At 52.7% G+C, this 13,870-nt stretch overlaps 1 protein-coding gene across 1 annotated transcript in view; it reads right to left on the minus strand.

Moving 5' to 3' along the window:
• OTOG (otogelin) overlaps positions 1-13,870 on the minus strand; it is a gene marked incomplete at both ends in the record, with an annotated part of 74,923 nt that overhangs the window by 22,849 nt on the left and 38,204 nt on the right. The window contains 8 exons of the mRNA XM_081062695.1: positions 1,157-1,435; positions 4,013-4,180; positions 6,693-6,719; positions 10,067-10,223; positions 10,852-10,968; positions 12,807-12,926; positions 13,233-13,379; positions 13,677-13,811. Coding sequence (XP_080918821.1) covers positions 1,157-1,435; positions 4,013-4,180; positions 6,693-6,719; positions 10,067-10,223; positions 10,852-10,968; positions 12,807-12,926; positions 13,233-13,379; positions 13,677-13,811 — 1,150 coding nt within the window. The remainder of the gene's footprint in view (positions 1-1,156; positions 1,436-4,012; positions 4,181-6,692; positions 6,720-10,066; positions 10,224-10,851; positions 10,969-12,806; positions 12,927-13,232; positions 13,380-13,676; positions 13,812-13,870) is intronic.

The following is a 13,870-nucleotide window of genomic DNA, read 5'->3' on the forward strand; positions in this document are numbered from 1 at the left end:
AGGTGTGGGCAGGCTCCACAGCAGGCTGGAGGGAGCAGCCCCACCCCAGCAACCCCTTCCTGACTTCCTAATCCCTACACTACTGCTGACTGTGAAGAAACCTGTTTTCCCAAGGTCCTTGAGACCAGAACCGAGAACTTACATTTGGGGAGAACCCTTTCTGAGTCAGGCCCAGAGAAAAGCCCGTGAGGGGAAATCAATCCTCACAAATATCCCCATTGTTCAGGCAATGAAACAGAGTCAGGGAAATAGGGGTTCTCCTCCAAGTGCCGAGGACCGGGGTCAGGATTCAAACCCAAGGCTGTCTAGCTTCAAAGCCGGGCTCATTCCACTCTGCCTTGGTGTCTTCCAGAAAAGGGCAGAGTCCGCCGTCATAGCCAGTGATGAATTTGTTCATTCGTGGACTAGACAGATGAGTCCTGAACGTAAGAACGAGCTGGCCCAGGCCTGATTTGTGAGTGTGTGTGTCGGGCAGTGGTGTGGCTGGGGTGATCAACGAAAAGCCTGGCTGGAGATACATTTACACATGTGTGGATCCATTCATACAGCACGAGGTACCCTCACAGTCACGGGCACGTGTAGGACAGAGAGGCCAGCCTGGTGCAGTAAAGAAATTGTGACCACTTCCTCCAGGGTTTAGGCAGAGAACAAATAGTTTGGGGTAGACATACCTAGCAGCGGGATGGCAAAGCCCTGGAACCCTTTCCAGCCTGGGCGTGGTGTTGGCCCATCACTGCCCAGGGTCCTGAGCCTCCAAGGGGGAGAGGAGGAGGCTACTGGTTCACAGGGAAGGCATGTGCCCCCATCAGCAAGAAACCTGAGCCAGGAGGCTACGCAAGCAGTGGCCAGGATCACTTTTCCCCTCATTTCCACAAAGGCCACCCTATTTTTAGACTGTGTAATTGGCCTGTGGGAGTAAGCAAGACCCAGGAGGCTGGCTGGGCCGCAAGCCATACTGCCCATAGCTCCCTCAGCCACCAAACATGGAGGCCAGGCCACCGCCCATCTCAGGGTTGGCACCCATATGCCTCCCTATGCCAGGAGAGTAATGGTTCTGTTTCTTGGGGGCAATTGGAAGTGTGAATGGGGAGAGGGCAGGAAGGTCAGTTGAGTGAGGGGCTGAGGGGCCAGGGGTGATGGCAGGGTAGACCCCTACCCAGAAGGTGGAAGAGCGTGCCCCGGCGGAACAGCTCTGTGTGTTCATATGGACGCAGGGCCAGCATGGGGCCCGACACATAGAGGAAGGACCCAGGCTCCGCCAGGGACTCCAGGGCCACCAGGCCTGCCCGCCATGTCCCCTGGTGCAGCACGAAGGAGGCCTGGTGGTGGAAAGCATCATTGCCCTGCCACTTGGCCAGCTCCAGAGACCCATTGGCTGTGACGTGGAGGAAGAAGTTGGGTCTGTCCGCTGCCTCCAGGGATACGACATCTGGGTCTGCAAAGAGCCACATGGTCAGTACAGAGGGGAGTGACACAGGACGGCAACACACTCTGTGGATTAGCTGGGCCCTGCTCCTCCATGCCTGCCCCACTCCCCTCAGCCCACCTGCTTCTGCCTGCAGGCTGCCTCTCTGCGTACATCTCTGCGGGACGGTGGACGGTTAGAAAAGCCGCCAAATGCCAAGCTTTGGGGGAGTGACTGAACTCCTTCCCTCCCTCCTTCCCTCACTTCCACAAACATTTTTGAAGACCCTCAGTGTGCCAGGTGGAATTCCAGATGCCAGGGACACGGCACTGAGCAGGACAGCCAGAAACAACCCCCCCCCCCCGGTGGAGTTATGGTCTGTTGTATTGGACAAGCCAGGGCTTGGTGATTTGCCAGATTTCATGACCCCAGTTTAGTCCTGCTCCTCAAAGAATCCCACAGGGTCAGAGCTGGTGGACCTACGGAACATTGAGTCCAACCTACAGATGGGAAAACTGTCTCAGGGAAGGGAAGGGGTTCACCCAGAGCCCCAGAGTCTGCCTCTCCGGTCCTTTCTCCTATACCCACAGGGGCGCACTTCTAAAGTTGGGTTCACTGCTGGGTGGATATTCCCCTCTCCCCATCCAGGACATTTTCTGCTCTCCATTTCTTCCCATCACAATCTTTTCCATCCTTCCGGAGACACCTCCTCCATGCAGCCACTCCAGATCTCACCTAAAAGGCACTTTCTCTTGCGCTATCCAGTACTCTGGACACAGTACAGAAGAAGGAGCCCAGGATGGGGTGGGAGTGGGAACCTTGGTCCTCAGCCTGACCCCAGTCGCCCATGAAACCCAGCCTGACTAATATGGAGGCTGGACTCTGGGGATCCTATTCACAGTGATGCTCTCCAAGGCCAGGCTACTCTGCAGTTCTGCTAAACATGCCCATAAAACCGCTAGAAAATGAACACTTCCTCTGGACTAGACCTTACTTACTGGACTAAAATATTGAATGAATGACAGACAATCCCCATTGAGCAGATGCCCTATTGCATCTGGGAGGTTGTAACACACCCCTCTTCATACAGGACCACACAGATCTAGGGATCAGCAGTATCTAGGGAGGAAGTGTTGTTTTGTGGGATGGTGGGGTGCTTCTGGCCCTCCAGTGGCCCAGAGCCTTGCTCGTCACTCCCAGGTCTCCTTGTGTCGTAACATGATTCCTCCTGGCACTTCCTACTGTACCCCTGGCTCAGACCACATGAACATCACCCATCGTGGCTGTGCCTGGCGCTGGGCAGGAGCTCGCATGTCCCTCCCCTCCTTCAAGGCCCTCCAGGCTCCCTATCAATACTCAATATAAAGACCCAGCTCCTGAGCTCGGCTTACAAGTGCCTTCCTGACTCCTTCCCATCCCTCAAGGGAACATTCCTTATTCTAAGAAGCCTCTCCTGACTCCCCAAGACTGAGTCATGGGCTCCTCCCAAGTGTTACCACAGACGTGCTGACTGCCTTTCATCACGCTTGTCTCCCGGATGGGACTGTGGACTTCCGGTGGGAGAGATGGTGTCTCTTACATCCCTGATTCCCCAGGGCCCAGCTCTGTGCCTGGCGTGGGAAGAGGGCTCAATGAAAGAGAGGGAGGCCAGGAGGAGGCAGAAAGAGACAGGGCGGGGCGGGGAGGAAGGAAGGGAGGTAGAGTCTCAAAACTAGATAAACGGCAGACCCTGAGCATCTGAGAACTTAAATTCTTAGATCGGGATGAATTCTCTGAGCAGCGTTTTGGCTCAGTGTTCCAGTGGGTGCTGAGACCGGCTGCATGGACCATCCATGTCGTTAGGGAGATTCTGACCGGATGGGCCCGGCAGGATTTGGGGGGAGAAACCCCGATCACAGTGACCACAGAACGTGGGACACACCTAAATGGCCACAGAAGAGGAGGCTTCCTGGCCCTGGCGAACGGAGGCCCAGGAGAAACACCAGCTGGGGGTCACTCCCCACTGGGCCGGGGTCTGCCACCCCAAGGACTACTGAACTCTGAAAAGAGGACGAGGGCCATTAAAGCTAAGCCCCTCAGGTGTGCTGGGGGTCTGAGGCCCAGGAGGCTATGGTGGGTCGAGGTGGGCTCCCGTCTGTGTAACCCACCAGCTGAGAACTCAGGTTTGTCACCTGAGCACATCAAGAGCCCACAGCTCTAGGCACAGGAGGGGGCTATGCTGGAGTCATCAGCCAGCTCCCCTGGCATTTAAAGTCTAGACAGTCTTCAAAATGAAGGCCAGAGGAGGAGGAAGAAAAGAAGGAGGAGGGAGAAGGAGAGGGAGAGGGAGAGGGAGCAGCAGTTGTCGTCATACTGCTTTTCTGGAACACAACTATTGTGTAAACTTAGGTACAATGGTCTCTCTGGACCTTGGCCTCCCTGGTTTTTTACGAAGAAGATGGGACATGTGTCTCTCGAAAAAGGCTAAGAGGTTGACCCCTAAACCCTGTCTCAACTGGGAAAGGGGCGCCTCTTGGAGCCCCCATATCTCTAGCCACTGCACCCTCCTTTCTCTGACAACCGCCTCCCTCCACCAAGGGCAGGAGAGAGGCCAGGCGTGGGCCTTACCGTGGGCCTTGGCCTTGTACAGCGCCGCGGTCAGCAGGAAGTTCACAATGTCCCCTGGCACCACATCTTCTGCACGCACGAGGGCTATGGCACCGCCCGCAGCCTTCATGGATACCAGGGTGCCGCCGGCTGCCTGGCTGGCCAGCTGGTAGGGGCCCTTTCCTAGTACTGAGAGAAAGGACCCAGTTGGAAGGCCTGCCTCCTTGGGTCTTTGCCCACCTCCCACCCCTACCTGCCTGTCCCGGCCAGAGGCAGGGCAGAGGAAGGGTGCCAAGGAGGTGCTCTTGGTGACCTGCTCACCCCATGCTCCAGGGACCTGGATTTCCATGAGAAAGAAGGAACCCCAGGCTTTCAGCCCCTGAAGGGGACTGACTCTCTGTACAGCACCTGAATGGTTTCATAGGAAGCCTGGGAATAAGGCCACCCCTGAGGGCATCTGGGTCCCCAAACGTCTGTGGGCCTGTCCCTCTGCCATCCCAGCCACTGCTCTGTTCAGAGTCGCCACCGGAGGAGAGAGCAGACCTGGTCTCTGACCCCCAAGGCCTGAGGGACGAAGACCAGGAAGGCTTGGGTTCAACATCAGTGTTTCCTTATTCCAAACACGCATCACCTTTGTGTCTCTTGGGTTCTTGTGGTTGTCAGTGCAGGCTGGTTTCCTAGACAATTGTCACAGCCTGTAACTGAACTCCCTGCCTCTGTTGTAACCCCTACCTCTAGCATCTCCTCCCCACAGGTGCCTGTGTCACCTTCTTAGCCACACTCCCCACTGGGACTCATCAATGGCTCCCCACTGCCGCCAGGATAGAATCCAAGAGCCCAAGTTGAATTCAGGGGCCCTTCTCACCCCAATCCCTGACTCCCCAGCCCCAACCCTCTTGCCCCTGCCGCACTGATCTTCCCTTGCTCTTCCTTGAAGGAGCTGTGCTGTGCCCTGTCGTGTCTCCACTCATGCTGTCCCTCCCACTCAGTCTTCCATTTTGCGTCTGGCAAACGCCTACTCCATCTCTGGGACCTAGCTCAAATGTCACCTCCTTGGTGAAGCTCTCCCTGCACCCTCTCCTGCCACACACACACGTCATCCGTCCTCTGCATTCCACCAGCCCTTGGAGCACGGCACACACGGTCACAGCTCTTACGACGGGTCTCAAGCAGGGGTTCATGTGAGTCTCCTCTACTAGACAGGAGACGGGCAGCCCTGTGCTGGCAAATAGTTAACAATCGGCTCTCAAGAATCAACCAAGCACACAAACAAAATCAACTTACAGTGTCTGCTGATTTCCATGGTGTAAATACTCCCACCAGTGGTCAATTTCAAACTACCAACTGAATGTGGAGTTAGGAATGAACAGCTGGCTCTAGAGAGCCAGCGTGGGATGGCGCGAGCACACCACTGTGACAGCTCTTGGTGACCACTGACTCTCCAGCACCTGGTAAGGGCCTGGACCAGAGAAAATGTTGGTAGAAGAGCAGAGCAAAGAATGGATGGGTGGGTGGGTGGAGGACGCTAGAAGCAGCTTGTCCTTTGCCAGTTACTGCCATACGAAATGCCACAGAAGGGAGAAAATTCTGCTCAGAGCTGTTCTGCTAAAATGTCTTGCCTGGTGTCAGACAGACCCTGCCTGTCCTAGGGACCAAAATTCTCCAATTACAGATTTATTCCCTTAGGCATTAAAGGTTTTTGGCCTTCAGGAGCCCCCAAGGGCTGACATAGCTGTGAATTATACTATACTCTGGTCCAGCCCTCACCTCTCAGAGCCCCTAACTGGTATCCTCGTCTCTAGTCAGTTCCCCATCATTTCACCTACTATACTTTTTCCAGGGGCATGTTTCTCAAACCCAAACCTGATAATGCAGGTAACTAGATGAGAGGACAAAGCCTTAGGCTCATATCCACGTAGGCCTGCTCCTGGCAGGATGGTACCTGGAATGGGGGTGGGGGCCAGTGGAAGGCTCAGAAGTCACAGGGGAATGACACCAAGGACATGATGAGCATCTAACTCTGCCAAGGTCTGACCTTGGCCCGACTGGACAGAGATCAGTGCTGAAAACCACTCCTGGGCAGCCCTTCCCCTACTGCCCAGCGACCCTAGTGATTAAATTGACCAATTAGCTCTAACACTGGACATTAAACTCCCTGGGGTCTTTCATCACAACCTGTGTTTTCACCCTAGTTAATGCAGAGGTGGGAGTATAACCTGATTCCTCGTAGCCGCGACTAAACTTGATGATGAATCTGACAGGCTGAGCCAGACTATAGGTTTTGCCCCAGCCATCCTCAGGAAGAACAGTTTGCAGCTGCTTTTGACAACTCAAAACTTCAGGAAACCCAAGACGACATCCCGTGGGCCCGATGAGCTGGACTATAAAGGCCGTGGGATGGCACATTGGTGCAAAGGGGGTTTTTCTTCCCGGTGAAGCTGCCCTGGGTGAGTACAATCCCTGGGCAGGTGGCCTGGCCTGGGCTCCAGACAGAGGCTGCAGGTGCTCCTGGAGACAGTTCCGGGGCGTCCCTGGATCCTGCACTGTCAGGGCTCTCTCTGTATGATGGGGTCCCCCCTGCCCCACGCCATGGCTATTCCAGGGCCAGCAGGGCCTCAGGATAGCTGACGCTGCTGTGATACCAGGACAGGCCTCGCAGGACCCCAGTCCCCAAGGCGCCACTTGGGGAGGATGGACTTACCCTTGTTAAAGAAGTCACAGTCGTACGCTGAAAGAGAGAGAACAGAGACTTCTTGAGAGGTCTGGACAGAGCCAAGGCCCCTAACATCCCAAGGGCCAGACCTGGCCTGCCTCCCCAACTCCAAGATTCAGTCATGGTCATTGGTTTCAGATGTCATAAGGCATAGGAAATACAACGACTCCTGTCTGTGCCCCAAGCACAAGCTCAAAGCTTGGCCCAGAATAGGCACTCACCATGTATCGAATGAATGAATGAATGAATGTTGGGCAGAAGGATGTGTTTTGTTGTCCCTGAAGAATAAGATTAGAATCAAGGGACGGAAGTTCCAATCAGAAATGTCGTGGAAGGTCCCAGAGGAATGCAAGCACAAGACAGAAGGCAGTTTTCCAAGAGCCTTGGTGGGGAAGGGACCAGGCGCCTCCAGGATCTAAAGCTTTTTCAGGCCCCTGGGTGCAGTTTCCATCAGGCTGTATGACAAGCTCCTGCAAATGTGTGCTCAGCACGCCCTCTAGTGGCCAATTCTAGCAACACAGTCTGTTCCCCTAGTGCCTCTGCCAAGGAGTCCTCACCTCTGTCTATTGGGGTAAACTGGGGACCTTGCAGGGGCGGTCAAAATCCAGGAGCAAGGCCATGGGAAGCCAGTTGGGTAGACCTGGGGTAAAGGCTGAGGAGGGGCCTCTCCATTCATAGGCATGGACTGAAGACAGCCACTAACTCCACCCCACACCCAAAATTCCACGATCAACACTATTGCTTTGCATTTGACGTTGCCCTCTGGAAAGAACATTAGGGGTCAGAAGATTGACCCACTGTGTGACCATGGGCAAGTACCGGCTTCTTCTCACCTGTGGATTCAGAAGACTGAACTAGAAAATCCGAAGATCTCTGAGTCTCTGGTTTCAAGTGTGTACCAGGTTAATGGGAGGTAGCCCAGAAGAATCGCTAAGAGCCAGCTTTTTAGAGTCAGACCTAGGTTAATCCCATCTCTCTCATTCATCAGCTGTGGATACTGCGACAAGTTACTCAACCTCTCTGAAATTTAGTGCCCTCCTCTATAAGATGGGACTACCTCGAGTACCTGCCCCACAGACTGGCAAGGCCTAGACTAGGGTAAGGAAAGTGCCCGCCTCAGGTGCAAAATTTAAGGGGACATCAAAAATCTCAGTAATCAAGATATGTAATATTTTAATTCAATGTTTTTTAATTTCAAAGTTAGTGCAAAATATCATGATGAATAAAATATCAAAACGTAAAGACAGGATCGGTGACAGCGCCTTGCCGAGCCACATTGGAAACTGAAGCAAAAGGAAAAAGCAAAAATATTGATTCTGTCATACTTAAAACATTGATATTTTGTTTATCAAAGCTATTTTTGCATTAGCTGTGATTTTTGAAAGATACTGCCTTAAAATATGATTTATGTTGATTACTAAGTTTTTTCGTGCCGTGTTAAAATCTTGTGCCACGGTGAATGCCTCAGTTGCCTCATCCTAATCCTGACCCTGAATATTAAATAAGTCAATGCACAGAAGGCACAGGGCATGGCACACAGTAGATCCTCACTAAATGTGTGTTCCCTTCTCCTTCCTAAAGGATTTTTATCAGAGAAGCAGAGGGAAAAGCAGACTGCAGAAGGGCATCTGTGGTGGAAGGGTCTCAGGGCAAAACGGGCAGAAAAGGGGAGGAAAAGGCAAATTCTGCTCCATCTTCTTCCTGAGGTCATTCTGTGTGGAGCCCCCAGGGCTCAGGACATGCCAGCACCCATGTCCCCACAAAAAATGACAGCACCTTATTGATAGCACAGAGTACTGTGCCAAGTGCTGTATATGTATTATCTCATTTAAATCTCACAGCACCCTGCAAGTTAGGTGTAGTTCTCTTAACCCTCCATTAGTACTCAGATGTAAGCACCGTGCCCCAGGTTACCCTACTTGGTGGAGCCAGGGTCTGAACCCAGACAGTCTGGCCCCAGAGCCTGTGTTAATACCCACTGCACACCAAAAGGGGGCAGGCTAGCACCAGGAAGATCACTGATGTGCAGGGAAAAAATAATAATCGGTTAATTAATCATTTAAATTTCTATGTTTTATTTCATCTTTTAAATATTTACTTTTGTATCTATTTTGTGGTATACGTTTACAGTTCTAATAGTATACATGTATCTAATAGTGTACATGTATTTATGCATGCGTATGTATGAGGTGTGACAATTAAGTTCGCGAACTTGTTGCAACCATGTTGCTAACCTTTTTTTGATATCAGAGGGATTACTTATTATAAATTTGTACCCACTGGACAATCAATCAAGTTTACTATTTGGAAGTGCTGAAAAGGCTGCGTGAAAAGTTAGACTACCTGAACTTTTCATCAACAATTCATGGCTCTTGCATCACGACAATGCACCAGCTCACACAGCACTGTCTGTGAGGGAGTTTTTGGCCAGTAAACAAATCACTGTATTGGAACACCCTCTCTCCTCACCTGATCTGGCCCCCAATGACTTCTTTCTTTACCTGAAGATAAAGGAAACATTGAAAGGAAGACATTTTGATGACATTCAGGACATCAAAGGTAATACAACGACAGCTCTGCTGGCCATTCCAGAGAAAGAGTTCCAAAATTGCTTTGAAGGGTGGACTAGGTGCTGGCGTCAGTGCATAGTTTCCCAAGGGGAGTACTTCGAAGGTGACTGTAGTGATATTCAGCAATGAGGTATGGAGCACTTTTTCCAGGATGAGTTCAGTTGGCGAACTTAATTGTGAGACCTCGTGTGTGTGCTCAAATGTTTACTTGATAAGAGTGTGCAACCAAAAGCCTTTGCAGACACCATTGCTCTAAGTATACTGACATCTTGTGCTGCTTCTGACAGCCTGTCTCAGCTGACAAAGGCCTTTGAAATTCACTATCCTGTTTGATCTTCACAATAAACCTGGTGGGGCAGGTCTATTCTTATTTTTCAGTTGAGAAAACTGAGCCCCGGAGAGGCTGGGTGACTTATTTGAGGCCACACAGCTCACAAATGGCAGCTCTGGGTCTGGAACCCAGGACTCCTGACTCCCCTAGGAAAGTAGTTACGGGCACAGGTTTGCAGTCAGACACTCTGGGCATGAGCCCTGGCTCTACCACTCACCTGTGTGACCTTGAGTACGTTCCTTAATCTCTCTCTCTCTAACCTGTTTCTCCAACTGTGAAACAGGAATAAACAGTCCTACTTCACAGGGTAATTGTAAGAATTCAATGAATGATACACACAAAGTAGTTGATGGCTGGCACATCGTAAGTAAACGCAAGCTAGCCAGAGTGATGGTACCCCACAGGCCGACCCACAGAGGTGGCTCCTCTCTGCCCCTTGGATGATTTGTTCAGACACTTACGGCAGAGGCGTGGCGTCCTCCAGTCAATGGCCACCCCGTGCTGGCAGCACTGGTGGGCATAGGCGGACACACTGGCACAAAAACACTCACAGTCACCACCTCGGCTGCACCCACATGTATCTGTCAGGCAGTTTGAGTAAAACCAAGTGACATCGACCTAGAAGAGGTCAGAAGTCAGAGGTCAGAGGACAGATCCTGACGGTCCACCTCGAGGCTTCCTGGCTGATGCCACTCAGCCTCAGGGAGCACCAGAAACATGAAGAGACCACAGGATGTGGGGAGCTGCCCGCGTGGGGTCGGGACCTAGGCTACGGGATCCAGGAACTGAAGGTGTGGCTGAGACACAGACATGGATTCTGAACTGCCAGGCAAGGCCAGAGACAGCCACGGCAGTCTGACAGCAGCCTTTGAGTCCCTGGAGGGCACCCTCTATCTTCTCTCTCCACTGAGGGCAGAACAGGCGGCTGGCCGATGCCACGGCATGAGGGGTTTGGGGTCACTAATTCAGAACAAATTCCGGACCAGGAGGAAAAGCCAGATTGACACAGCCTTGAAAGTGTACAGAAGCTGTACGGTTATTTGTCTGGCTGGCTGTCCTGGCTCCTCTGGGGAAACAGGAAAGACTCATCGGTGCATGCTGGAGGCAGAGAAATGGCAGAGATCGGTCTCCCTTCTAGACCTGAGGTGCCTCTCCCAGGTAGGATGGGGAAGGGGGTCTGAGAGCAGAAGGGATCCTGGGGAGTGGGGAGGGGGCTCAGGAGTGGCTGAGGTTGGGGTCCACTCACCACAGGGTGGCAGGTCTCAAACACCTCGCTGAGCAGGATGCTGCATTCCTTTTTGGCAAATGGTTCCCGGAGAGGATTCAGGACACATGTGTCCTGGGGATCAAGGCTGTCTGGGCACTGAGGGGCAAAGGCAGGGCTGTCAACCTCCCTACCCGCCAAATGCCTGATGCCTGATGTGGTGGACAGACTCAGAGTGGCCCCAGATGCCCCCCCCCATCCTGGTGCTCACGTCCTCGTATAATCCCTCAATGTGAAGGGTGTGGGGACCAACACTCGCTTAAAACCTACAGAAGACGGCAAAGGTGATGGATGGACATGGTGGTGTGCATGTGATTGCATGATTATGCTACAGAACTCGTGGAGCCCATCTTGCTGGAATTCTCCCTTGCTGGCTGTGAGGAAGCAAGCAGACATGTTGGGGAAACTCACATGTCAGGAACAGGTGGTCTCTAGGAGCTGAGGGTCATCTGTAGCTAACAGCCAGCAAAAAACCCGCACCGCTTTCAGCTCTACTGGTGCAAGAAACTGAATGCTGCCACACACCAGCCAGTGAGGAAGCACATCCCTCCCCAGCTGATGCTTCAGATAAAAGCTCAGCCTTGGCTGACAGCTTGACAGCCGCCTGTGATACCCTAAGCAGAGGACAGACCCATGCCCTGACTCCTGACCCACAGAAAATGCGAGATAATACATGTGGTTGAGTGCTGCTAAGTCTGTGGTAATGTTGTTACACAGCTACAGATAATTAATGTGGATTTCCCTGATGTCTGCTGAACCTCCTCCCTCAGGCCTACATTTTCCTGAGTCCCCCAGGGTATGCCCAAGGAGATTAGCGAGACAGCAACAATAGTGGTGTGGGGGGTGAAAGGAGGGCAGGGAGAAAGTTGTCACCCTCTCAACTTCTCTAGAATGGGGATAGGTTAGAACGCATTTTTCTGAGGCTGTGAGAACAGTCTTATCCCACCTTAGAGTTAAATTGAGCTCCAGGCCATGACTAACAGCTCCCCTGACCCCAGTCTACATAGGCTTATCTCCATCGACTCCCAACAGAGAATCAGGGACCTCAGATCACTCAGTCCAGGAAAGCCGAACATGTAACACTCCTGTCACCACTCTCCGCTGCTGTCCCCATGGCAGATGTAGCTCATCAACCACAGCTCTCCTTCCAGCTGAGCCCGACACAAGTCGTGGAGATTTCTCAACACTGCTTCCTAGGCAGCCTCTTCGGACTGATCAGAGTTGTCACATAAGGTGAAGGCTTATTCACCATCCCTCTGCTGGCTTAGTGGCTTCACTTCACAGAGAACCAGAGCAGATGGTTCTCAAGGTCACCTCAAGGTCACCACACAAATCACTGGATTATCCAAGATAAGAATCCAGGTCTTCTGCTCCCAGTGCAGTGCTCACAGCTTGGCAGCCTCAGCCAGACATTTCCCAAACTTTTGGGACACCTCCCTCATTTTTGCCTCTGCTAATGGGGTCCTCCCTCTCAGAGGTCTTCATCTGATACCTTCATCCTTCCCAACATGGCCTATCTTTAAGTATCACAGTAGCCCCACTTCCTTCAGAAAGCCTTCTCTGATGGCTTCAACCCACACGGGACTCTCTGGGTCTCTCCTCTGTGCCACACCTAGCGCCAGGCACTGGGGGCACAGAGATGGGTGAGATGCTCATGCTTCAACAAGCCTCACCTTCCGGTTAGGTGGTCATCTCTCCTAGAACAGAGACTTTGTCTCCTTCCCAGTTCCTACCCTCCTCCTAAAGCCTAGTCTCGGGCACATGTGCGGCCTGATTTGTGAGATGGGATGGTGCGTGTCCTTGAGCCACAGGACAGTCTGGGGCTGGGGCTGCTGGCTCAGAGGCTGAGAGAGCAGTGGCAGGAGCTGCCTCACACCAATGTCCCTTTTCCCAGGTTTTCTCAGTTCTGGTCAAGGCCCGTCTGGGTGAAGCTTTACCTCGACTGCAGCCCAACTGCTGCCGAACTCCTGGGGGTTAGTCAGCTCCAAGTTCTCCGGGGTCCTCATCTCATTGATGGTTTTTAAGTCAAAGTTCCCACAGAGTCCTGCCAAGTGGCCCTGAAAGAAGAGAGAACACCATGGTCAGTTGCAGGCTCACCCGGCGTGAGCCACTGGTAGAGGTGTCTCCCTGAGCCTATATGTCTGCCATGAACCCAGAAGCAACTCCTGGGGTCACAGCATGAAGAGCAATAGGAGAAGGGTCACAGGAGAAGGGCACAAAGCAGGGTGGGGGAGGGTAGGACAGAAGGCATGATGCTCCTAGCTCTTCCGTGACGGTACAGCTCACCCAAGGACACGCAATGGCTTGGCTCAGCCCCAGGTGGGAGAAGAGGGTCCCTTGAGGGTCGCTGCTCAAGTGACTACCTGCCACTGTGGCCCAGCCTGGATGTGCACTGTGGTCCTCTGGTCCCATAAGAGGGTGATGTGCTCCCGTGGGAAATGCACCAGTGTGAAAAACCCTGCTCGCCAGGTGTGGACCTCCTGCTTCTCATCCAGGAAGCTCTCAGGACTCTAAGGGGACAGAGATGGTCATTAGTGAGGCCCACGTGTCCCAAACAGATGGGTTGGCTTGGCCTGGCTGCAAGCCACTGCCAAGCCCCAGGACCTCACCAACTCCTCTGCCTCCCTCACATCCTGACATTGACCTCTGTCTTCCTGACCCTGGCCAAGGACTTCAATCTGGGCTGCTGACTCAATGGCTCCAAGAGAAACTGCTATGGTAAGGAAGCCAGTCCTTAGCCCCCTTCTACCCCTAGCCCTGTTTACCTGCAAATTGTCTACACAACCTTCACCTCTACTGGGCCTTACGGGATTTCCTGAGTCGTCATCAAAGATGATGAGTGAATTCCCAACATTGATGGAAATAAATTTCCTGCAGATGATGCCAGAGCTGTAGCAGTTTACATTTTCTACAATCACGGAGAAGCTGAAATCAGATGTGCTCTGAGGAGAAAACAAGTTACTTTAGTAAAGCCAGGGAGAAAAGAGATCCTGCTGAGAGG

This window comes from Rhinolophus hipposideros (genome assembly GCF_964194185.1).
Source record: "Rhinolophus hipposideros genome assembly, chromosome: 10".
NCBI lineage: Eukaryota > Metazoa > Chordata > Mammalia > Chiroptera > Rhinolophidae > Rhinolophus > Rhinolophus hipposideros.